The 27,486-nt window shown below is 43.3% G+C and overlaps 1 protein-coding gene across 1 annotated transcript in view; it reads left to right on the top strand.

The window, feature by feature from the left end:
• The window catches only part of clcn1b (chloride channel, voltage-sensitive 1b), a gene marked incomplete at both ends in the record, with an annotated part of 72,395 nt that overhangs the window by 42,578 nt on the left and 2,331 nt on the right, over window positions 1–27,486 (top strand). Inside the window, 12 exons of the mRNA XM_080743365.1 lie at window positions 415–484; window positions 3,275–3,385; window positions 3,947–4,160; window positions 7,872–8,005; window positions 8,981–9,150; window positions 10,284–10,365; window positions 11,535–11,614; window positions 15,689–15,733; window positions 15,904–16,008; window positions 20,284–20,370; window positions 24,303–24,731; window positions 25,234–25,236. Of these exons, the coding sequence (XP_080599491.1) occupies window positions 415–484; window positions 3,275–3,385; window positions 3,947–4,160; window positions 7,872–8,005; window positions 8,981–9,150; window positions 10,284–10,365; window positions 11,535–11,614; window positions 15,689–15,733; window positions 15,904–16,008; window positions 20,284–20,370; window positions 24,303–24,731; window positions 25,234–25,236 (1,530 nt within the window). The remainder of the gene's footprint in view (window positions 1–414; window positions 485–3,274; window positions 3,386–3,946; window positions 4,161–7,871; window positions 8,006–8,980; window positions 9,151–10,283; window positions 10,366–11,534; window positions 11,615–15,688; window positions 15,734–15,903; window positions 16,009–20,283; window positions 20,371–24,302; window positions 24,732–25,233; window positions 25,237–27,486) is intronic.

Below are 27,486 nucleotides of genomic sequence, written 5' to 3'. Positions count from 1 at the left end.
CCCCTGGTTAGAGCCCAGGGATCCCAGGTCGAGGACACGTGTACAGGTTCAAGTGGTTAACTGTGGTTGTATTTTTGACGTCTCAGTGTGGAAATAATTCCCTGAAATACCCTGGAAAGTGCTGATGAGCTGGCATTGCTACATACTGTAGCAGCACATAAAAATATAGACATATAATACCCCCGTTGGCAAGGAGACTGGCCTATTATTTTACACCCATGCTGCGCGTGGTGGGTGTGTTGCAATCGCCAGAGCCTGCCACGGCGATAACTCGGGACAGTTTTAATCTGTTTTTGATCAAACTTGGCAGATGAGTTGGAGGTAGCCGGTGGGCTGGAGGGAGGGAGGTAGCATGTGTAGCAGGTGTAGCATCTCTCTCTTGATGATAACTTCCTGTTGTTTTTTCCCCTGTAGTTCTGGATGTCTGCTGTTTCCACCACCATGCCCATTCCCTCCGGTGCCTTCATGCCCGTCTTCATATTAGGTATAGAGGAGCCTCTGCTTTCATTTCTGCAGCCAGTGGGGATGTGTTTTAATCTTCTGATCAGGACACAGTTCCTTTTGGGAAATGTAGACTGTTTGATACGTTTGATAATATACCACAATTCAAATATAAACGTAGGCCTATACCAACCACATTAACTCTGGTGTCCCTATTTTGGGGTGAATTTCTCGAATCTTAAATGTTAGTTTTGTACTTTTTCTGTTTTGTATGTGTCTATGGAGTTAATATTACTGTAATAGACCATGGGGTGGGGTTATAATGTGCAAATTTGCCTTTCCTGTGTATTGTTGGTTACTTCCTGAAAGCTGAAAGCCTCTGAGTTAAATGCCCAACTGAAAAACACTGAGTTAATGACATCATAATCAACCTCTCCCCTTTTACCATACACCCAACACTGTGGGTGTGGCTAAATTCAGCTGGGTCACCAATGCCCACCTGACAACCAGGCATACTTAACGCTTTCAGTGCCAGCTTTCACCACTAGAGGGCGCCCAATGGCCATAGAATTCACCATAGAGATACGCTGGTATATGCACAAGCCGTGCACAGCCATGATGCGCCTGAACACTTTCCTTTGTGCATGTACAGGAACAGGATGAAGTTAGCTTGAAGTTAGCTATTGGCTACCAAGCATTTTAGAAGCCCTATTTTCGGCGATTTAGCCATGATTAAACCTTGCAGAGAAAATGAGCTCTAAAGATCCTGGATTGCATTGGAGTGGATGGTAAATATCGGCGGCGCGACGCTCTCGCGGGCCGTGTAAACAGATGACGGCCGGCGGCGCGGCTCAAAAAAAAAAAAAAAAAAAAAAAATTACATTTTTTTTTTTTTTTACAAAAGCCGAACTAGTTCGGGATAGGCACCCAGGATCATTTTAACACTTTCTGTGAAATTTTTTGGAAAAAATCTTCCTCCTAGTATCATAATACCTGATCATCATGTTTTAGGTGGGGAAAATCATAGCACTGGATATTTAACAAGATCAAGGTTAAAGATCATAGTTATTTATTTTTCTACTAAAGAAATGCAGAAATAGCAGATTTACAATCTCACAGCTTGTATATCGGCCTATTTTTTATATAGAAATCAGACCCGTGGACGTGGTACTGTAGGAGATACTCTCCTTTCTGAACATCAGCTTCAATTGTCTTTGTTGTAGTCATTAATCACATTAATGATACGTGGTGATGATAATTAATCATCACATCTTCACTTCATTAATCATGTTTAATCACTGTAGTCGTCAACGTGCTGCTAATCATGGGCAAAATGTTGCCAGCCATCATGAACATGTTTCACGTGTCACTGATTCAGGGGAACAAAATTACTTACAGTACAGTTTAGAGCTTACGATACTTATATTTAGGTTTAGGTTTAATGTCATAATGGTTGTGTTTAGGGTTAAGCAGAATTCAAGCTAGAATTCCCTCACACACAAACACACTGGGCTCTATGGCTGTATGGCTCCAGTGTGTTCTTCTTGTACAGTATGTCTCTCACACGCTGCTTAGTTCGGTGTGTTTGACTGACTCATGTCACACTCTGAATCCTTCCCAGCTGAAACTCTTCATTATAACAGTTACCGTCCAGGCACAATCAATCTGACTGACATCAGTTGCTCATTTAATCTGTATTGGAAATGTCAGAATACTAATTAACACAAGCCCTTAAATTCCTTAATAAACATTTTACAGTTACAGGTCCACATTATGTTATACTGGTGGCTATTTTAACTAAAATATACAACATATTCATGACACAACCAGCCTTTATTTTTCCTAAGGGCAGTGAACAAAAGGATAAAGAGCTGATACAACAGCACCAATCAGCACAAGCTAAAGTGCCACTATGCGCTGATCTGTCCCTGCGAGCAGCCTCGCTGCCAAAAACCTGGTCACCAAACGCGGTTGTTGCCGATGGTGGAGTAGATTTCACAGCTGAGGAAACACTGGAGTATCTTTTGGCCTGTGGGCTGGCTCGGGCTGATAGGCCAGCCCTCAGTTACTGTAGATAAACCCAGGCAAAAACCAATGCCCAGGAGTCAGGACCCAAGTGGATCAGATTTGGATTTTAGGTGTTAGATATGATCTGATTAATCAAACTTTCACTTCGTATTAACATAATGTATGCTGAGATAATTCTATGATAACAGATCAGATATAAGTGATGCCACAGTTTTTCGTTTTATTTTTGAGCTACCCAAGATCAAAATCTGATCCACTCGGATAAGGATTACTGTAAACGTTTTGAACTCTTGGACCAGGTGATAACATTTGTATGTACACAGTGAATTGTGTCTTAAACCAGTGGTTCTCAACCTTTTCAGGCCGCAACCCACACAATAATCATGTTTGAACTGGGGACCCCCCACCCTGACGAGCACTAAGAGTTGAGGCATTACATTTTGTATAACACAGTTCTATTGTGAAAATAGCAGATCTACGCACTCACAACGCCTCGCAACGTAGATCTGCAATTTTCACAATTTCTGCCTCTAATATTTGACAATTTGTTTGTCATTTTAGAGGTTTTAAAATGTCCTTAAATTGTCACTTTAGAAATATGCATATACCCTTTATACACTTACCAACTTTATATTAGTTTGTTTACTGTTTACTACTCATCTGGGGATCCCCCAAAATAATTTGGCGACCCCCCTGAGGGTCCCGACCCATATGTTGAGAACCACTGGACTAGCTGATAACATTTGTACAAACATCACAGTGAATCATGTCTTAAAGCAGAGTGTCCTCCATGTGTCCTCTACAGGAGCAGCCTTCGGTCGGCTGGTAGGGGAGATCATGGCCACGCTCTTCCCAAACGGAATCCTGTTTGACGGGAACGTTTACCGCATTCTCCCAGGAGGTTATGCTGTCATTGGTCAGTCGGGGTCTCTTGTACAGTACTATACATTCTGTCCCTTTTCTCTCAAGTCCACTGAACTCAATTTCATTTTAGTCACACAGATTACAGTTTTAAATAAAGTGTAATTTTTTTCTATGGAGTCTTGAATTAATGGAGATTTTCTTTAGTTTTCGTCTTCCCTATGGAGACACAAAGCACCTTCTTTCTTCCCTATGGAGACACAAAGAGTCTCCTCAAATTATTGGCTTAGGAATGCGACAAAAACAAAAAAAATATGAATGAATTCAAGACTCCATGCGGTGAGTAATCGATAGGGGGGAAAAAAGTCATTTTGGGGGAGAACTATCCCTTTAATGATCGGATGAAGGCCAGCACCATGAATGTAGAACACTGAAAATAGTTTTTTAGTGCAGCTTGATGGAATGCATTGCATACAAATTACATGCATTACTGTTGCCTTGTTGGTTGAGAATCACATTATACTATGCAAAATACAATCAGTGGTGCAAACCACCAAGCTGATTCATCATCACTGCCTCAGTAATGAAACACAGCCTGACATCCATTCCATACCAGGAGCGGCAGCGATGACCGGAGCGGTCACACACACGGTGTCGACGGCAGTCATCTGCTTCGAGCTGACGGGTCAGATCTCTCACATCCTGCCCATGATGGTGGCGGTGATCCTGGCCAACATGGTGGCCCAGGGCCTACAGCCCTCGCTCTACGACTCCATCATACAGATCAAGAAGCTGCCCTACCTGCCCGAAATGGCCCTCGGACACATCAGGTATCATCAAGCCTGGTGGCGTCTATTAACACTTCCGATGCCAATTACGTCTAGGAACTTGATAGGAATTGACGTGGTGCGACGCCACGGCCTCGTTATCACGTCCCATGTTACCTGGTTACCTTGGTTACCAAAAAAGGTCATATTCCATGATGCAACTTGGCCGCCATCATCAGGAAATGTGTAATCTCCATAGGCTCCTATTCATTGCTGCTGCAAAGAAACAGCTTTATCTACTTCCAAAAACGCTTTGATCGCAGAGAAACACTTTTCTTCACGGCGACACTGGGCTGCGACGGTCGGCCCGCAGTTAGAAATTTTCGTTTCTGTATGAAAGTAAACAGAATTTCCACAACATGGACACGATCCTGGCTTCCGGGGCTCTTCAAAATAAAGCGCAGTGACACTCAAATACAAAAATAATGGCATCCCTTAGTGTTAATATGACATAGTGTTTGCATACAATTATAGGCCTTTATACTGTAGCTGATGCTCTATCCGGACATGCAGTTGTCAACAATACATGTAACCCCCAATGGGAAGTACAAAGGTTACTGCCATAGTGTAGATGCACCATCAACGTAGGTGCACTGTGGTGCGGCAGCTTTCAACACTGCAGAGCTCAAGACCCTGATTCTAGATAGGAGAGTGTGGAAGGCAGCGATTCAGTCCCCGAGTTGGTGTTGGCTAAACCGCACTCTCGCATCGCATCGCATCGTCTAGTATGTGTTTTTCAACTGTAGTCTTTCCTTCCCTTAAATTCTTGCAGTGTGGCTTGCCAGAATGAAGTTGCCTTGGGCCACTGCTCCTGTTAATAATTAACCAAATTACGTGCTTTATGTTGTGTATAAGTATTTACTTTGCATAAAATAACATTAAGGCGTTAAGGCGCACACTTCAAACTGAATATAATTATGTGAACACAAATATTATATATTCATGGGCCAAACGTGCCACTAATAGATAATCAGCTGTGCAGCTGCACCCGTTTCGGTGTTGAATCGGCTGGCCTATCACTCAAAGGACATTTAGCTTGGTGTAATATTTGGCGGACAGTTACCAAGAGAGAAACAGATTGAAAATACTGTCAAGAAAATGGGTAGAGGAATATTATGCATCAGAGGATGTTCTTCTTTCCTTACACCTTCCTCCGTAGTGCTAGTGACACAGACACTAGTTTTATCTCGCCTTGATTACTGCTCAGCAGTCTGGTCAGGTGCAGCCAAAAAAGATCAGTCTAAGCTCCAAATAGCTCAGAATGAGGCTGCAAGGCAAGGCCAGGCTCACACTGGCCTATCCGTTAGCTGGGAGGCAAGGCACAGGGAGAAGAAGGCATCATGGCTCAGAGTGGAGGAGAGGTTGGCATGCGGTGTAATGAGTTTCTTTAGGAATATCTGATATAAAAAACAACCACGTTGTCTGTAACTCACAAATAAATGATGGGAGAGATCATAAAAGTCACACTACCAGGCAGGCTACTAGAGCAGGGGTTTTCAAAGTGGGTGACGGGGCACCTTGGGGTGCCGCGAGATAATTTGATAATATTTGGAATTTATTTGGACACTTGAAAAAATATTTAGTATCATTTGAAATTTCACTTTTCCTATTTTAAAACCTTTTTTTGGGGTCCCACTAGCACCTTCTATCCTCACAAAGTCCCATTTCTGACCGTTGTGTCTTTCTCTGGTTTTGAGAAGGCGAAGGTTAAAAGTATCCCACGGGTTCTCAAAACAGGCTATCCAGATTTGCTGCCGATTGTGACGTCATCTGCCGATTGTGACGTCATCATAAAAAATAAATAAAAAATAAAAAAAATATTTTTTTTCAAAAAAAAATATTTTTTCAAAAAACATACAAGGTTTGGACATACAAGGTTTCCACCCGACAACGACGATATTCTATAAATATAAAGTGCTGGGAGTGAAAATTATAATGTAGGGGTGCCTCGGATTAAAAAAAATGTTTATGGGGTGCCCTGAGACAAAAACATTTGGGAACCCCTGTACTAGAGGACGTCTTTGTAGACTACCTATCATTTTTACCCCCTTTTTTCACCAATTTACGTGGCTGTTATGCCACATAACCACCCCGTTTCTGTGTTGCCACTGATATTGTGCTGTCCTGGTTCTCACCTGCCAGTGAGGAAGGAGCCCCCACAGGAGGACTTAGCACCTCCATCCTATTCCTCCTGTTCAGCTCCCCCCCACTGACAGCCACGGCCTGCATGAGTCACTAGAACACTGCCATAGAGATCCACCATAGAGGCCCTTATTGCGCGCTATAGAGAGAGATCTCTCTCTATAGCGCTGCTGCTGCTACTCAAAGATTTGCCATTTCAGATCATGACAAGTGACAAGCCAGTGGGACAATTATTATACATGAGTTATATTTCGTCGTTGTCGGGTGGAAACCTTGTACCGGTATGTCCAAAACCGTTTGTTTTGTATTTATCTTTTTAAAAATGATTTAAACTAGTGAAAACAGTCGATCTACAAGCACACAACGACTCTCACCGCGAGGCGTTGTGTGCTTGTATAATGAAGCAGGGCTTTGCTTTGCGAAAAAATGTATACATTTGAAACTTGGAGATACAAGGTTTCTGTTGGACAGTGACGGGACAGGCCGGGAATGAACAGGTCAGGAAGCTGACCTGTTCTGACATCACATTGTTGATTATTTGTCACGCTCCATATATGACCAAGACAGCCTGTTCTGGCAATGAGATCCCTGATGTCATCAATATTAAGCCCATATTTGGCAATGCCCATATATGGATACTCCATATGGCCAAGACATTGTCCCCCTTATGCCCATATATGGAGATCCCTTTCCCGATCAATATTAAGCGCATATCTGGGAATGCCCATATTTGGCAATGCCCATATATGGAGGCTCCATATATGGCCAAGACAGAATTCATTTGCAAATCAATACTGCTGACTATCTTCACCTGGATCTCAATATATGAAGATCACGACACTGACCTCATCAAACCTGGATATCCATACATATATCTGACCTCACAGACTCCATATATGGATATAGCTGACCTGTTCCTGACATCACAGTGATGACTCGACCAGCTCAGCAGAAGGGTATACATGTGAATTGTGCACGCGCCATGGGTGACCTCGCCCTTTAGGGAGTCTTACTGGTAGAACTACTACTACTATTACTAAACAGCTTACTTGTTAAGTTTTTGTCGATAGAATAAGCTTCAGTTATGTAAACTCTCTCTGCTGCAGTGCATGCCTCAGATATTTTAATGTTAATTTTAACCTCTGGCCTTTCAACTCTAAACACAATTAATACACGTTTAAGAAATGCGTAACAAATCATTATTTAAACAAAATACGTACTGTATCTATTAATAGCTTGTTCATGATCTATTAACTATTTATAAGGCATAATTCTAGATCATTAACCAATACAAACAGACATTTAACAATTCATTAATAACTCATTAATTAACAGTTTGTGAAATACCTATTTATAAGGGATAATTACTTTTAAAGAGTTCCCGAATAATGTTAACATGTTTGTGTTCAGGCTTTGGTTTAGCAGCCGAGATTGCGTGAGTATATACAGTACGGACAGTAAATGTTTGTTGCAATACAATTTCAACACTAATATTAGTGTTGAAATGGTATTGCAGACATAAACTGTATGATGGTCATTGGACAGATACATTATCTCTCTGTTTCCCCACAGCAAGTATAACATATTTGTGGAAGACATCATGGTGCGTAAGGTGAAGTTTCTGTCCTCACAATCCACCTATCGAGAGCTCAACCTCCTTCTAGAGAATACCTCCCTCAAAACCATCCCCCTGGTTGACTCCAAAGGTACGTTGTGTTACACACTTTACTGGCAAAGGTTTGTGTTATGTTATGCTAAATAATGCTAGTATTTCATAAAGGGTGATGAAACCCACCATTGAATTTCCTCTCAGCGAAGGGGGGGCTATCACCACAACATGATTACGTAGACTTGTACGATGCTACAAACATCCAATGATGTTCATTTGAATATAGTGATGTCTCCATGACCTCCTTTGACACATACAGTTTGGACGTTTTGGGGGACTGTACCAACAATACAATCTTGAAAATGTACTTTTTTAACCCCAACATACTTTAGTAAATCAAAACGAAATTTCACCTGCTGGCTGGGACATGATAATGGATCGTGTTTTGTGAATTACATTTCAAGGTTTTGTCATCTCCTTGTGGCACATTATCCCTGGACTGAGTAGAGAAGCTCTGACCTTGTATCTGTACATATTGAGTTATGAGTGTTTATGTACTCATAACTTAAAGACATGCGTTTAATTTCAAATGGATTTATGTATTGACATTTCCTTAACACATTCGGTTAGACCAGTAGAGTGTGTAGGTGATTCTGACTAGGTTTTGTGATTGAAAATGAAACTTGGGAAAGAGAAAGATTTTTGAGCAGAAAACCAGTGGAGCAAGGACACTGATGACTTGAAGGATTTTGACTCTTGGCCAATCCGTTAATCCGTAAATGCAAAAACATAAACTTGATTATTACTAGGCCTTGAGGTTAGTGAATTGTATGTGCCTCACAGAGAGTCATATCACACTGTAAAGCACAGCTAATCATTGTGCCTGAGAGTGTTGTTTTTGAGCTTTTTTCTCCACAAACACATTAGCATAGAAAGAATACGGAGAATAAAAATAAGGTTCCTGCAGCTTCACTGCTTGGACCGCTCCAATTTACAATTGTGCGACGTACAAGTGGGAGATCTATAACCCCTAATAATAAACGTAATGATAATAAAACACCTCCTTCTCCAGAATCTATGATCCTACTGGGCTCCATCGAGAGGACAGAGCTCCAGGCCTTGTCTGACTGGTGGCTCTCGCCGGAGAGGCGGGCCTTTGAGAAAGGCGAGACGCCACCGGCTAGCTGGGAGTCCTTCACCTTCGTGGACGAGGAGGAGGGAGGAGAGCAGAGCACAGCCAAGGTGTGAAACCTGAGAACGACACTCGCTATGAAATGACTCACAGGTCGATGTTGTTTATGAGTGGTCAGTATTATACTAGGCCTATACAGTACATTCCCCCGTGTTGTATTGTTCTGCGTCAGTCTGTTTTGTCGACAATGATCCAACAGGTATCATCACAGTGTCCATAGGATTCATTGTATCCAATGCAGTGGGCACTGTGTGTGTGCGTGTGTGCGTGCATGCGTGCGTGCGTGCATGTGTGCTTGCCCACAAGAGAGTGTTATTTTCGTGTTTTGTCTCACCAGAAATGTTTTTGGACATATTCTTCTCTGCCTCTCTCTCTCTCTCTCTCTCTCTCACACACACACACACACACACACACACACACACACACACACACACACACACACACGCACACGCACGCACACGCACACACACACACACACACACACACACACACACACTCACACTCTCTCTCTCTCTCTCTCTCTCTCTCTCTCTTTCGCTCTCTCTCCTCCCCTCTCTCTCTCTTTCTTTCTCTGTCTTTCTCTGTCTCCCTAGACTGCAGATTTTTCTGCAAAGAAGCATGCATAATTCATAAGAATAAAATACATGAGAAAAACAGAAAGACAGATAACTATCTGCCTGGAAACCAACCAGAGTTGTCATATCACACTGTAAAGCACAGCTAATCGTGCTTCATGGGAGTTGTCAATGTTGTCAATCGGAACATACTGTACAGTACAGTATCTTTGACCGAATTGCGTGACTGAAACTTTCCAGATATTATACACAGATTATTTCTCAGGCAAATCCAACCATATGTGTCTGAAGTCTGATTTATAAATTAAATTCCAAAGTATAAATTATGCATGAGAGGTAGCCATTGGGGAAACAAACGGGGAACCAAAACAAAGCGACGCCACTTCTGCCATCCGGTCTAGGATGCCATCTGGTCTAGACCGGATCAAACGACCTGTTTTGTAAACGTGACGCAAGGTTAACAGTTATCAGCCCTTGAGTTCACATCAGTTATCACCCTGTCAGAGGCTGAGCTTTTATCACTGGCCACACCCAGGGCAGATACAGGCTGGGCATCATAATGTGATAAATTCATATACAGTATATAACATCCTTCTATTGTCTCCCAGACCACAGCTGTGCTGGATGAATGTAACGGGCCTATCCAGTCCCCCAAACCACAGGACACCTCTACCAATCACACTGGCTCAGGTGACGTCTCTGCCTTCTTCAATATTCTCTATGCACAGCAGCCATATTTGAAAGAAATTGGGCCTTTTCCTCACTGGCGTTAACAATGATTCTGACTATAAGGCTTTGTTCCATTTGGTGTAGCACAGGGGTTCTTATACGTTTTGATTTCAAGGACTAACCGTAACTCTCAGAGTGAACAAATGGAACCAAATGGACCTGTACGGGTCCATTTGGTTCTATGTGTACACTCTCAGAGTTACAGACCCATAAGGGGCCATTTGGAACCCCTCAAAAAAGACAGAATGCCTGCTTCTGAATGAAGACTCTGATCATCCAACCATCCTCTCCATAGATGGCAGTGAAATCAAAGAAACTGAAGAATTGAAATACGTTGGGTCATAGTATGTACTATGTACTCAGTAGCAGAAAGGACCTCCTGACGAGGAAAGGACAGGCCTGGAGCGCTTGCAATAACCTCCATCTTATATGGCAGTCAGACCTCTCAAGAGCCTGTGTAGAAAGTATCCTGCTGTATGGTGCTGAAACATGGACAATGAATAAGGAGCTTTGGGATTGTCTGGACGGAACATACTGTACACAGGACTCCTCATGCGTGTCCAGAACCTTTTCATGGAGGAACCATCCAACTAAAGCTCAGATTTATGGAGGCATTCCCTCCATCTCAGTTGTGGTGGCACAGAGAAGACTCCGCTTTGCAGGACATTAATGTCACTGAGCAAAAGATCAGGTCATTTGGGATATTCTTCTGTGGAGACTACCCTGCCCATCAAGGAGAACTAGACCACTCACATTTCCAGATGTTCGTAGTAGGGACACCGTAGGACTGACTGACTGTTAATGAACTTAGTGTGGCAATGAGACCAGTGGAAGCAGCTTGTGTCGCAGATCTCGAGGGCACTCGAATGATGATGACGATGAAGGACACTTTGAGGTGTAGCAGAGTGTTTCCAGTGAGCCAACATGCACAACGATATCAGCACCCTGACTCTGTTTGACCAGATTGGACTTGAGCCTTAATCAGTATCATTGGTAACACCGGCTGTGAAGGAAGGGGGGCAATTTCTTTCCCATATGGCCGCTGTGCATAGATAGAGCCTATTTGACCAGTTTAGAAGTTCATCTTACCGCCTGTCTTTTCCACGTCTTACGTGTAATCCTCCACACAGGCAAACGCAGGCAGTCGTCGGTCAGAAGAACCCTTCAGCGGCTTTTCTCCTCCTCGTCTTCAGGCCAGACCGAAACCCAGGTATGCCAATACACTCAACACACACCTGCGTCATTCAGTGGCTACGAGCCTGGGGCAATAATCGAAGTGGTGGTTACTTAGCCACCTGCAGGCACTTCACATTTAGCATTCTGCTCTCATATCAAGCCCTGGCTCGAAGTGTAGAGCCTTCTGTCTGTGACGATACGCTATGACTCACACTCTTTCTTATGCAAATCAGCCGTCCCCCAAAAGTTTCCAATTCTCTTGGAAAAATTGAATAATGTCATCGAAGGAGTATACCGTCGTTGTCGGGTGGAAACCTTGTATGTCCAAAACTGTTCATTTTGTGTTTAGCATTCTAAAAATGGTCTAAAATAGTGAAAATAGCGATCTACAAGCACACAACACCTCGTGGTGCGATGCGTTGTGTGCTTGTAGATTGTCTGTTTTCACTAGTTTTGTGCGACAGTCTTGTGTCATGTAGCAGGGCTTTACTTTACGAAAAAGCGTACAAATTTGAAACTTGGAGATATGAGGTTTCTGCCCGACAGTGACAATATGGGGCTGTACCACAAAGAATACTGTGGTGACAGTGGCTATAATACCACAGGGCATACAATAATGATACTTTAGTCCTCTGTAGTTAATGTTGGGGTATTGGTCACTGTACTTGCACATACATGAAATTTGTCCTCTGCATTGACTCATCCTATAACTATTAAGAGCAGTGTGTGCTATTAATACAGCACCTGGGGAGCAGTTAGGGGTTACGCATCTTGCTCAGGGACACTTTGACGCATAGACTGGGTGCAGTGGTGTAAAGTAAGTAAGTACATTTACTTAAGTAATGTACTTAAGTACAATTCGGAGGTATTTGTACTTTACTTGATAATTTCCAAAACTTCTACTCCACTACACCTCGGATCCAAATATTGCACTTTTACTCCACTACTGTACATTTATTTGCAAATCTTTAGTTACTAGTTACTTTGCAGATAGAAATTATAATATTAAAAACATACATTTACCACTTTAGCCCTATTTTATACCTAGGCCTTTGTAGATCTAGGCTGAGCTTGTTAGTTGTAGATCTGCTATTTTCAGTACATTTTGATGCCAACATTTTCATACTTTTACTCAAGTACATTTAGAATTTCAGACTTGTAACGGAGTACTTCTACATTGCGGTATTGATACATTTACTTAAGTAAAAACATTTAGTACTTTTTTCAACACTGACTGGGTGGACCTTGTGATTCCCAGGCAGCCTCGCTACCCATTCAGATATGGCTGCCCCTAATAGATATACTGTTGTATAGCTACATGTATATGTTACACTGCATTGACACAGTGAGGGTTGAGGGTTCAATTACCTGTGTTGCTCAGTGGGTTTGTGCTACTATGCTTGCATTGTCAAGCATTTAGCTTGCTTGTGTTGCTCAAGGAGGATGACACTAATCAGAGCTTTGTTTCCCTGTTTAGCTCAAGGGCTATCAGAAAGGCACTATCATTACCAAGGTTATGGGTTCTTATGCCTCTGGAGTGAAAGGTTTGGAATGGATCATTCCAAAAGCCCTGGGCTGACAAGCGACCTCATTGCATTATCACTGGGTTTATAGGTAAGGCAAGCTTGTCAGTGTAGTACATTTCTTCTAATGTTTCTTTTCTTTTCTTTTCTGAGCCTTTATTTGATAGATATAATGTGGAGAGAAGAAAGAAAAGAGCAGAAAGCAGACAGGGGAGTTACAGTACATGCAGCCAAGGATCCAGCTGGCCTCGCCTGGAAACCAGACGAATCTGCCAGTGCAGAAAGATTATAATAATAAATAGCCCTCGGCAGATTATTCTGTCACCGATCAGTTGTGATTGGATTTTGCTGCCCCAGAAGTTGTGGGCACCAATCAGGAACCAGTATGCAAATATGCGTCGGGTTTATCACCAGAGGCATTTTCTTTAACCGCCCCTTGGAAATGCAGGTTCCATACAGAGATTCCAGACTAATATCTACGCAGTGATATAAGTCTGGCCAAGCTAGGCTACAGCTGGCTAGAAATCAAACCGGGACCTGCCAGGCATCAGTACCCATGTGGTATGCAGCCTAGTCTCTCAGCTTCTGGGTACCAAAACCTGAACACACAGGACAGGTCAGTGTCAAGTCAACGCAATTATCGCAGCAACATTGGTCAATCTGAAAAGCTCAAAAACACAGTATTTTCTGCTGGCATATTATAAACCACTCAGGGTTTATAGATGCTATTGTTTGATGAAAATAGGGGGTCCAGAATGATTCTCTGACGTTATATTTGGCTATATAACTGGCGATGACTGCATGTCATCCATATTCACATTTTGCCTTTTGCAACAGTGAGCAAAAGTGAACACTGGACAATACTGTAATCATCAAGGTAAAAATACTGGATGTAGTATTAATGCGCATTGGAACAGTGTGTGGGTCAATACCGTTTCTATCATGCACATATTCTCCTTAATCAGTTTGAGGCGAAGAATCGCCCAAGGGTTAAGACCAATGCACATGTGAATAATACTTCACATGTGCAACAAGTGTTCTTTTGGATTTCATATTTGCATATTTGATTTCATATTTGCTTCTGGGTGTGCAGTACATATTTATGTGCATTTTGAACAGTGTTTGGGGGATACTGTATCATGATATATTTTACTTTTAAGACCTGAGAATATGAATAATGCTTAATCATAGTGGTTGATGCTTGGCTCGACAAGTGCTGTACAGGATATTAGCATTTTGCAGTGGAGACCAAGATTCTAAGCCTTATCTGTGGGCCCAAAAATAGTGAAAGTAGCAGATCTGCAAGCTCACAACTTGCTGCGATGCAAGGCATCGTGAGCTTGTAGATTGTCTATTTGCACTGCTTTTGAGTGCCACTGTCTCATGGTGAAGTATAAAATAGAATAGAAAAAACATAAAAATATGAAATGTGAAATATGGAGACATAAGGTTTCTACCGGTCAGTGACGATATACTGTACATCCCATACACCCTTGGTTTCGTGTGGCCCACTTGAGATAAAAGCGGCCGGCAAAATGGCACGTCACGATAGCCCGTTGTCCTTGAAGCAAGAGTGGCATTGTATAGCCTTTATCTTAACCGCGATGAATAGAAGGATTAACACATCACTGATGCCCTATCAGATGACTCAAGCAGTCCAGACAGGAGCTTAAAGCCTGACCTATGCTTCGGCGCACGAGGGTGTCGCATGCCAAAAAGAGCCGATCTGCAAGCCCACAGTGTGTCTCATCCGCGATGCACCGCAAGCTTGTGGCTCTGCTCTTCTCTGAGGCTTAAGCTCTGCTCCTTGGTAGGGAGGAGGCAGTGATGACATGATATGTGTGACATGGCAGTCACTCTGATGGGGAGTTGACACATCCTGTGATGGATGCTTCCATCAAACCACCAGGGGGCACCGACGCAGACATTTAGAAAAGCCGTACAGCTGTTTGAACAGACCGCCTGTCTGACTGCCTCTCTGCGTCTCTGTCTCTGACAATCTTTGTCACGTCTCAGTGGCTGGGCCCTTCTGTGTGTGTGTGCGTGCGTGCCCTGGGCCCTTCTGTGTGTGTGTGTGCGTGCGTGCGTGCGTGTCCTGCGGGTGTGCCTTTCTTTATTGTCATCTCATTAGCTTTGTGTGTGCACAACGGAATGTTTGTGTTTTCTTGTTGTGTATATTCTCACCACAAATGTTTTCTTCACTCTGTTTGGATATAATTATCCACCTGACTTCACCGTTTCTCTCTCTCTCTGATGATGCAGGGTTTGTTGGCAGATGGACTCAGGGTTGAGTCTGATATAACAGTAGATTACAGAGTGACAGCCTGACAGGAGGGGCATGGTCTCCATCCATAACAATTAACCACTTGGCACTTAAGCTAAACTGATTTGAGTTGCAGCCTACAAGTCTACACCAAATCTCTTCACCAAAAATAGCTGTTCTACAAGTTTTCAACTTGAAGATGTTCAACGAATAGAGAATAGGCATGCTAGGGCTTCAAGTGGTTAAGTGGACCTACATTCTCTCTCTCTCTCTCTCTCTCTCTCTCTCTCTCTCTCTCTCTCTCTCTCTCTCTCCTTCCCAGGAGGACAGTCCTCCTGCATTGACTGACACCATGACCCCAGAAGAGGTAAGCAACCTTATCGACATGTAGAATCTCCACATAGCCAACCGTCAGTTGATCAAACCATACTGTTCCATCAATATAACCATCCACTCTGTTCAAGTGCATTTCCAATCTCTCTCTCTCTCTCTCTGTCTCTGTATCTCTCGCACACATGTGTGATTTGGCCCATGCAGATCAAAGCCTGGGAAGAGGCGGTGCTGGACAAGCCAATCGATATGGAGCAGATCCGGATAGACCCCTCCCCCTTTCAGCTGGTGGAGAGAACTTCGCTACACAAGGTGACACCATGGCCACGCTCTGCTTCACACGCTCCGGGCACCCGGAGGTCATGTTATGTAAAGTCCCTGCCCACCACCACTATGGAGGTTGTGGGTTCGAATCCACCGTGGTGCAACCGGCTATGTCGTGTTCGAGGGGGGGTCAGGGTAGCCGGACGGGGAGGGTGATACTGGTCATTGCATGTATTCCTACGGTCTGGGGGGAAACAAAAAAGTGGAAAGCTCACAACGTAGATTGTCTATATTTCCATGATCAATGTTATTTTTTTAAGTTTAAAGTTGTCAAATATGTCATTTATTTTCCTACTGTATCTTCCATGTGCAACTACAAAGCTTACTAGCCAAACAGAAATGTAATTGTACACAACAAACACACAATTAAATCGTTAATCGTAATTATTTGAGTGACAATTAATGGTCATTGCGACCGTCAGGGAGCAGTTTACTATGAAAACCTCCACCGGCCGTCCGTCCGTCCGTCCGTCCGTCCGTCCGTCCGTCCGTCACACCTTTGTGACCATCAACAAACGTCACACCTTTGTTGATGTTTAAATCGAAGAGTCTTGGTCAAATACTTCTGTTGGTTTCTGCACTGATCATTTATACAATTCAGCTGTGTTTGCTCGTGTCATCATGATGAGGTCATAAATCAGCCATGCCCAAATATAGATTTTACGGGTTTACATGCTTACTCAGTTATTCGTTATAAGTCCTATGACGTCTATGATATCTGACATCATCATACATACATTCCCTTTTATGCCCATAAATGGAGATCCCCTCTGTAGAACCAGCCACTGACATCACTGTAATGTCAGGGGAACCAAATCCCTTTTATGCCCATATATGGAGATCCCTGTGATGCCAGGGGAACCAAATCCCTTTTATGCCCATATATGGAGATATGGAGATCCCCGTGTTGCCAGGGTAACCAAATCCATTTTATGCCCATATATGGAGATCCCTGTGATGCCAGGGGAACCAAATCCCTTTTACGCCCATATATGGAGATCCCTTATGTCATCAATATTAAGCCCATATCTGTGAATATCTTTGGGTACCAGATGTCTCCATATATGGTTAAATGGTCCGATATACATCACTGGCCAGAAGACCAAGAAATGGTGCAACCTCGCCCTTTGCTTTTCTCCCTATAGGCATCTTACTGGTAGGTAGTTTAATGAGGAATGCAGTATGGTGGTAGGTAGGTAGTTATGGCCTTTGATGTAAGATTTTCACTTTCTAGGATAACTATATTTGCTATTCCCAGATGATGCCCTTTTAGGGTACCCCTCATGCCCATATATGGAGATCCCCAGGCTTTACTAATTAACATAAGTTTTATGCCCATATATGGAGATCATTGTCCCAATGTCATCAGATATATGGGCATAAATGGACACAGGCAAACTAGATGGGCTGTATGGATATCCAGATGTGTGATGTAAGTGTTTTATTCCAAATGTGGCACCCCACAGACATATTTCCAGAAACAAAATCCCTTTCATGCCCATATATGGAGATTTCTGATGTCATCAATCCCAGGCCCTGTAAAAAACATGGTTGCTATGGTATGAGCAACTTATGTCTCCATATATGGAGATTCAACTTCAATGAGTAACCATGGCAGACTGTCAACTGCCCGTATGTCTTTGCGACCGTCAGGGAGCAGTTTACTATGAAAACCTCCACCGGCCGTCCGTCCGTCCGTCCGTCCGTCCGTCACGTCACACGTCACACCTTTGTTTGTGTACGGTGTGATGTCATATATCTTCAGTATGACATCACACCACATGTGTAAACAAACCTTTGTGTACGTTGCTGTGGCAACAGTCTGTTGTTGCTGGTCTGTTAGTGTACGTTAGCAACCACCTTAGCAACCATGGTTTTACCCTAGCAACCAACTGTTTACCCTAGCAACCAACTGTTTACCATAGCAACCATGTTTTTTTACCCTAGCAACCAACTGGGCATAAAAGGGATTCTGTTAGGGATCTCCATATATGGGCATAAAAGGGATTCTGTTAGGGATCTCCATATATGGGCATAAAAGGGATTCTGTTAGGGATCTCCATATATGGGCATAAAAGGGATTCTGTTAGCTGTTAGTGATCTCCATATATGGGCATAAAAGGGATGCTGTTAGGGATCTCCATATATGGGCATAAAAGGGATTCTGTTAGGGATCTCCATATATGGGCATGAAAGGGATTATGTTAGGGATCTCCATATATGGGCATAAAAGGGATTGTATCCCCGATGATGCCCTGTTAGGAGATCCACACTAACAGAATCCATATATGGTCCTACCGACAGCTGCTATAAGCCAACCCTGGCGATAAGGTCTGAGTCGAAGAAATGCTTCTTTCCTGGCAAGAATTGCCCCTTTATACTGTAGGGCTCGTTTGTGTATTGTATATCATATCTCCATATATGGAGACATAAGTTGCTCATGCCCAAATATGGGCTGGTGAGGTCAGACTTAGTGTGATGCGTAGGTTATCTCCATATATGGAGATTCAACTTCAATGAGTAACCATGGCAAACTGTCAACTGCCCGTATGTCTTGATAATTGGTAAAACAAACTTTTGGCCTATTTGTGGAGATAAGCGACCAACGGTCGCTTATCTCCCGATTAGGGAGTCTTACTGGTGTAAATGTCCTGACAGCCCTAACTGTAGGGAGAAAATGTGTGGGCTAGGGCATTCACGAATAGCGATTTTTAGTATTCGAATTATTCGACCTCAAAGTATTCGAATAGTCGAATATTCGACAGGACTGGCCAAACTGTCAAATATTAAGTTCGCAAGAGGCGAACATTGTTGTGAAAATAGCCGATCTACATGCTCACAACGCCTCGCAACGCCTCATGTAGAGCATGTAGAGCTGCTATTTTCACAATATTTATCTGCGGAACCGAGTCACATTAACCCTCTAAGGCCCACGGTTGTAATATTACAACGTTTGTATTTTATCCAAAAAAAGGTTTAAATCATTTTATTTTAGCTCCCCCTACCACCTAAACACCACCATTGGATTCTATTGTTTAGTATTACAATGCCATTGGCCACACTATTTGCATATAAATACCCCCCACAGGGGCTGACATTCACACCCGCCACACCCGCTGAAATTCCAGAGTTTTGACGAACAACATCTCACTTTTTCATGGAAGCTATACCTCACAAAAACATAAGTAAAATGCCTGTACTATTTTTTTTGGTGATCATTAGAGTGTCTAGAACATGTACATATGTTATTATTGTGAAGAATATCCCCCATATGTAAATTAGAGCATGATTTATGATTTTTGATGTATGGCTATAAAATCTTACAAAAACATTTTTTTGAAAAAAAACATTACATTTTCCTCTTAATAGGACTCCTACAACACCATCTGATTTTTTTCAATTTTTTATTTCAAGTATTTCTTAATGCGGGCCTTAGAGGGTTAAATGTAATACCTACAATTCCAAGTGCTTGTCAGGGTTCTTATGACTTCCTATCTAGCCAAGCTTTATAAACCATGAAGAAATATATATATACAGTATTTTTAAAGACAAAAATTGATATTCGAATATTCTAATATTTGGTGAATGCCCTTGTGTGGGCCAGGAAGGAACCCCGGGGAACCGATGTAGGCTCAGTGAAGCATATAGGGTTTAAGTGGTTAAAAAGAGGGAGAAGCGGGGCAGAGGCAGAACGTCTCACACTGTGTGAGCGGTATGTGATTCATTTTGCTGCCATGTTGCTTATGGGAGCTGGCCCTGCTTAAATCAGCTATAGGCTAAAGTGTAATTACACTGCAGCTGGGCATGGCACCGTAATATTAGCATAGAATTCGTCAAAGACACACACTGCAAGATCACTCACATATATTCCACCACACATAACTGCACCCGTTTAGCACTGAACGATTAGCGGAAGATTCATAAATCCCCTTCCTTACATCTCTTTCTCTCCCTCTCTCCCTCTCTGTTTGGTTGATTGGTGTGTGTGTGTGTGTGTGTGTGTGTGTGTGTGTGTGTGTGTGTGTGTGTGTGTGTGTGTGTGTGTGTGTGTGTGTGTGTGTGTGTGTGTGTGTGTGTGTGTGTGATACATCAATTAAGTCGGGACCCGATACCGATAAAATATTGGTATCGGTGCAACCCTACTCTGTGTGTGTGTGTGTGTGTTCTGTACTTTTGATCAATTCAAATATAAAATTCTCTCTGTCTGTGTGTCTCTCTCTCTCTCTCTCTTACTCTCTTTCTTTCTCTCTCTCTCTCTCTCAGACCCACACTCTGTTCTCCTTGCTGGGTCTCAGTCATGCCTATGTGACCAGTATTGGCAAACTGGTGGGCGTTGTGGCGTTGAAAGAGGTGAGCTTCGTTCTTGGATTTTTTTTAATTTTCCTTTCAAATAGTGTTAATCTTCCATGTTTGTTTCTCTGTCTATAATACGTGTCTGTTTCAGCCTGCTCCTTGTAATGCTACTACAGCCAGCGTCGGAAATCACTTAAATTTACGCAGTAATAATCAGATTATAGAGGCTTTTGAAAATCAAATGGAATTATCATTTAGATTACTTTAGTGTCTATATCTATTATATCTATATTATATTAGAGAGACAGAATTGGACAAAAGTGCCCTTTCGATTAACATTGGAACCATTTTGGAATGGACGTAAGTCAGCGGTGCTAGAGCGAAATCCGAGTACTTGACCGAACATGAGCGGTCAAGTGGATTGCATCTTACAGGTCATCAGGAGGTGACTTCACTCATTTCCCCCCAGGGACGTGCTGGCCATTGGGAAAAGCGGGACAACTCCCGAATGGCCGGTTCATTCCCGGCTTGTCCAGGCCGGTAAAATAAAAATAAAATGTCGGCCTTCGTTCCATTTCGGGGGCTGGGCAGCCAACAAAGTAAATCGTCACTGTTTAAAGTAAATTTTCACTAGTTTAAATCATTTTTAAAATGGTTTTGGACATACAAGGTTTCCACCCGACAATGACAAAATATAACTCATGTAATTGGCACACTGGCTTGTCACTTGTCATGATCTGAAATGGCAAATCTTTGAGTAGCAGCAGCGCTATAGAGAGAGAACTCTCTCTATAGCGCGCAATGAGGGCCTCTACAACTCTTTTTCCTGGGCTGAATCAGGGGCCCAGTACTTCCCCGTTTCCCCCTCTGAGTGGTTGTGCATCCTGACCAGTGGTTTAAAGCAGTGGTTCTCAACCTTTTCAGGCCGCGACCCCCCAAAATAATCATGTTTGAACTGGGGACCCCCAGCACCCTGACGAGCACTATGTTGAGGCATTACATTTTGTATATCACGGTTCTGTTATATAAAATAGCTGATCTACTCTTATATTTGACAATTTGGCCAATGTTTATTTTGTCATTTTAAAGTTATTAAAAAGTCCTTAAATTGACACTTTAGAAATGTGCATAATTACCCTCTATACACTTCAACTTTATGTTGGTTTCACTGTTGAGTGAGAAAACAATGTTGCACATTAAGTTAATCATTTGGGGACCCCCTTGGGGGTTTCGACCCACAGGTGGTTTAAAGTAGCTACTCAAGTACTGTACTTAGAATGTTGAGAATTGAATATATTTTACTTTTACTCAGTACTCAGTACTTTTGCTTCTACTCCACTACATCTCAGAGGCAAATATAGTATTTTTACTCCACTACAATTATTTGAAAACTTTAGTTACTAGTTACTTATTTTAACTATTATTACAACACATCCATTAACCACTCCAACGCTAGATACATTTCGGCCATTTGAAAATAGCCGATCTACAAGCTCACAAAGGAGAAGCAGGGCAGGGGGGGAATGTCTGACACTGCGTGAGTGGTGTGATTCATTTAGCTGGGATGTTGCTTATGAAGGCTTTTGAAAATCAAATGGAGTTTTCACAAGTTGAAACGGGACATTCTGTATAATGAGTATTATACTTTTGGTTCTTTAAATACATTTTGTACCTTTGCTCAAGTACATTTTTAATTCCGGACTTTTACTTTAACAGAGTATTTCAACATTGCATTGCATTGCACTGGCCTACTGGTCCAGTCGCATACCACTTAGGCATTGCCACATAGGCATGGATGCCTGGCGGTGTCACTGGTTCGATTCCCGATCCGGACGAGCTTTTCCGTCACTCCCCGTCTCTCCCCTCATCTCCTGTCAGTCTACTGTCCTATCAATAAAGGCATAAAAGCCCCAAAAACTAATCTAAAAAGAAAAAAAAAGTGAGTACTTTTTCCACCACTGATCGTGTCTCGTACAGAAAATAGCCATATCTACAAGCCGTGGCGCGTTGTAATGCTTATAGATCGACTCTTTTTGGTGCAGCTGCAGTGTCTGTTTTTTCACACATGTCAGCCCTTTCTCAGCCTGGATCTGGTAACGTGGCGTGACAGCTCATGGCCGCGTGCTCACAGTATGGGCAGTTGTTCTCCAACAGTTTTCGCAGTTTGCGTTATGATTCATGCTGCTTCGCCATCGTGCACTGTCGCTTCTCATCTCCCTGGATTTTCTCCTTAGTAATTCTATATTTTCCCATTGTGAGCTTATTATTTAGCCTATAATTCTCGCTATGCACATTTAACGGTCTCATCCAGTGGCACTGGCTGTCAGGAATATGAGCCGTGGTGTCCAGATGTTATAACTGTGATCCACATCTAGAATGAGCTCATAAGCAGGAGTGGAAAGTAACTAATAAAAATAACTTTTGTTGCGGTAACTGGGCAGCCTTTTCATACACACAGTTGATACACACAGTTGATACTTACCATGATAGTGACCAGTACAATGACATGCTACTGACCATGATACTCAGACACTGACCATGATACTGACCATTACACTGACATGATACTGACCATGACACTGACATGATACTTGCCATGATACTGACCATGACACTGACATGATACTGACCATGATACAGACCATGATACTGACATGATACTGACCATGATACTGACCATGATACTGACATGATACTGACATGATACTCAGATACTGACCATGATACTGACATGATACTGACTATGATACTGACATGATACTCAGATACTGACCATGATACTGACCATGACACTGACATGATACTGACCATGACACTGACATGATACTGACCAAGATACTGACCATGATACTGACATGATACTGACATGATACTCAGATACTGACCATGATACTGACCATTACACTGGCATGATACTGACCATGATACTGACCATGACACTGACATGATACTTGCCATGATACTGACCATGACACTGACATGATACTGACATGATACTGACCATGATACTGACATGATACTGACCATGATACTGACATGATACTCAGATACTGACCATGATACTGACCATGACACTGACATGATACTGACCATGACACTGACATGATACTGACCAAGATACTGACCATGATACTGACCATGACACTGACCATGACACTGACATGATACTGACATGATACTGACCATGATACTGACATGATACTGACCATGATACTGACCATGACACTGACCATGACACTGACATGATAATGACATGATACTGACCATGACAATGACACTGACATGATACTGACCATGACACTGACATGATACTGACCATGACACCGACATGATACTGACCATGACACTGACATGATACTGACCATGACACTGACATGATACTGACCATGACACTGACATGATACTGACCATGACACTGACATGATACTGACCAAGATACTGACATGATACTCAGATACTGACCATGACACTGACATAATACTGACCATGATACTGACCATGACACTGACATGATACTGACCATGATACTGACCATGACACTGACATGATACTGACCATTATACTGATCATGACACTGACATGATACTGCCCGAGATACTGACCATGATACTGACATGATACTGACCAAGATACTGACCATGATAGTGACATGAGTATGATCATGATACTGACCATGCCTTTATTTTAAATTGTAAAACATATAATGTTTTTTCTTTACCAGGGGGGACATTTTATATATTATTATATATAATAAAAGTCAGTTTCACCAAAAATGGCACATACTGTACGCCTGTTGTGCTCCAAGCATAGATATAATATATGAATATAATATATAATAACGCACAACCCTAGATAGTGAGGCCATGGCTCCTGTATTCTCTATATTCAAGGACATCGAAGGTCATGTTTGTAGAGTGTGTGTAGAGACGGTGGATCTGGGAGAAGAGGGCTCAGATCCTTGACCACCTCTGTCTTTCCTCCACCCTCAGCTGCAGAAGGCCATCGAGGGCTCCACCCGCAGCGGGGTGAGGCTCCGCCCGCCTCTGGCCAGCTTCAGAGACGCCAGCCGCAAGGCCAAGAAGCACCAGCTTCCCCCGTCGTCGTCCGCCCCCTCCTCCCCCAGCCGCGAGGTGGACGTGTGGGCAGGGGTGGAGGGGGAGCCGGCGGAGGAGTCCAAGGGGAAGGGGCCGGCATCCTCCTCCCCTTCCCCCTCCCCGTCCCCTTCCTCGAGGGCAGCCGCGAAAGGCGGAGACTCCCCCAGTAGCACGTCGAGCAGCGCGAGCGGAGGCGTCACCACCACGGTGGAGGCGGAATGCCCTCCACTGGAGCCCTCGTCGCCCTTGCAGGAGCCCTCTGCCTCCACCTCGTGCCCCGTCGCCCCCTCAGCCCCCACCTCCCATTTCTCGCCCTCCGCCACAGTCCTCACACTCTCTTCCCTCCAGGAAGAAGAGGAAGAGGACAAGGACGAGGACGAGGAAGAAGAGGACGAGGAGGAGGAGGAAGAAGAAGAAGAGGACGAAGAGGACGACGAGGCAGAGGAGGAGGAGGAGGAGGAAGAAGAGGGGGAGAAGGAGAAGAGGAAGGAGTTGGACAAACGTGTTTAGGGAAGACTGCTGTAGGGTTCTCAGAGGGAAAAGACTTTGACAACCCCCTCCCTTTTAGCTCCTCGCACCCAGTGACAGCAGAGGCGCTTCCTGGGGTAGAGGAGTTCCCCCGCGGGCCCGTCCGCACCGCGGCCCACTTCTCAAGAGAGCGGCAAGAAAGCAAAAACTGTTGCACAGCACAGCACACACACACACATACACACACGCTCCCAGAGCTTGTAGTTCTGAAGGATTCTTTTCTACTCTTAAAGCAGCCTCATGTTGTTGTTTTTTTTCATTCTTTCTCAGGTGTCTCCCTTTGTCTTTTGATCCACAGGCGGTCAGACAGACAAGCTTGTCTTTTACAACATATCCAAACCCACTCATGTTCATATGCCCATATCTTCGAAATCTTGAATGTATGTAATGCTTGTGTAGCTATACACTGAATGTAAAAAAAAAGAAAAGAGAAAAGTTCCTGTTAATTTAATCATGTACACTCATGGCAAAGTAACTGACAGCAATGAATTGTTTGATAATTAAATAATGTATTGTTAATGACAGCTTAATCAATTATTTTGATTTTGTCATGCTGATCATGCATTTAAAATGTTTACTGATTGAGATTACATTTTAATTTTAATTTAACTATTACCTGTATAGTAAATTCAGATCATACCTGTATAGTAAATTCAGATCATACCAATCTGTTGTTGTTTTATTGAAATCTAATAAATGTTTCAATTTGTCTACTGTTCAACTTTAACTACTTACAAAACTACCAATTCATTCCAGAACCTTCCTTCCAGACTTGGGCAGAATGTCATGCCTCTGAAAGAGACAATCTGTCTCATAAACATTTCATGCCAGGAAGGTCAGTAGTGTATTTCAGTCTACTTTCCCCATGTGAGCGTGTGAACCTAGCTTGGAGGAGTAATCCCCAAGGGAGAGAGGAGAAAAACGAATCGCCACAAATTTGTCTGACATTCACATTCTGGCAAGCGTTGGGCTGTGTGGCCCGATGGGACAGGAAGGATGCTTCTCTTGGAGGATGAGAGTAATAAGGCTAGCGGAACTCTTTTGCCATGGTTGGCCTGATATGCATGCACAAATGAACTGACCAGAGCAAACTTCGGCTAGTCACCGGGAAAAAGGGATGAGACAAGTGTGAGGGAGAGCTTGTAATACAATGTTTCCCAGCTGGTGGGGTGTGATGCTCAAGTGGGCGGTGAGACATTGTCCCTTGGCCCTTTATATTATGTGTTACTGTGGCTTAATGTAGAAAATGTAATTTGGCTCCTGAGCCAAAAACCGAATGCCGCACACTATGGACTCTTTGGGGACAGCCGTAGCTTAGTACTTAAAACTTAAGAGAGGAAGTCTGGCAATCAGAAGGTCACTGGGTTCGTCTCTTAGCCCACTCAAGTCTACATGTTGAAGTGTCCCAAGACACTTAACCCCCAACTTCTCCACTCCCCAAGCACTCATCATGACCATCTGTGCAGCCGTCAGCTGGGTGAAACTGAAACGAGAGTGTCGTTTATTCACTCTCTCCCCATCCAGATCTTCAATGCTGGTCAGAAGCACACTGCTAACCTTTAGGCCCTCACTCACGTCACGTTCTATGGAAACACTAACATTGTCAGGTCTCGGTACTCGTTTGCATTATTATTAGCTGCTGCTGCTTGCAATGTCAGTGTTCTCACTTTTGAAGACTCTTCTACAGTCAGCTTGTTAGTCCCTCTGAATGAAAGTAAAGGCCTGAAAGGCAAAAAGAAATGCACAACAACATCCACACACGAACACAAGAAATTCCATTGGTCGGTTTGTTTATTTGCCAGCTTTCTCCCCTGGGGGGGGGGGGGGGAGGAGAGGTGGAGGACAGGGCGGACACAGGGACGAAGGAGGTTCTCTCGTGCAGGAGGAAGAGGGGGAAAGAGAGAGAGATAGAGAGTGGTTGATGGTGGAGTAGGGGGTTTGGGTATAACCATGTGGAAGAACTGTCTTGTGACAACCTTCCATCGAGCATGCATAGGTATGAGTGTTACAGTACACACTGCCATAGGTACAGTATGAGTGTTACAGTACACGCTGCCATAGGTACAGTATGAGTGTTACAGTACACGCTGCCATAGGTACAGTATGAGTGTCACAGTACACACTGCCATAGGTACAGTATGAGTGTTACAGTACACACTGCCATAGGTACAGTATGAGTGTTACAGTACACGCTGCCATAGGTACAGTATGAGTGTCACAGTACACACTGCCATAGGTACAGTATGAGTGTTACAGTACACGCTGCCATAGGTACAGTATGAGTGTCACAGTACACACTGCCATAGGTACAGTATGAGTGTTACAGTACACGCTGCCATAGGTACAGTATGAGTGTCACAGTACACGCTGCCATAGGTACAGTATGAGTGTTACAGTACACACTGCCATAGGTACAGTATGAGTGTCACAGTACACACTGCCATAGGTACAGTATGAGTGTTACAGTACACGCTGCCATAGGTACAGTATGAGTGTCACAGTACACACTGCCATAGGTACAGTATGAGTGTTACAGTACACGCTGCCATAG

This window comes from Nannobrachium achirus (genome assembly GCF_963921795.1).
Source record: "Nannobrachium achirus genome assembly, chromosome: 2".
NCBI lineage: Eukaryota > Metazoa > Chordata > Actinopteri > Myctophiformes > Myctophidae > Nannobrachium > Nannobrachium achirus.
Note: the sequence above shows the minus strand (reverse complement) of the source record. Positions and strands in the feature narration are given on the sequence as shown.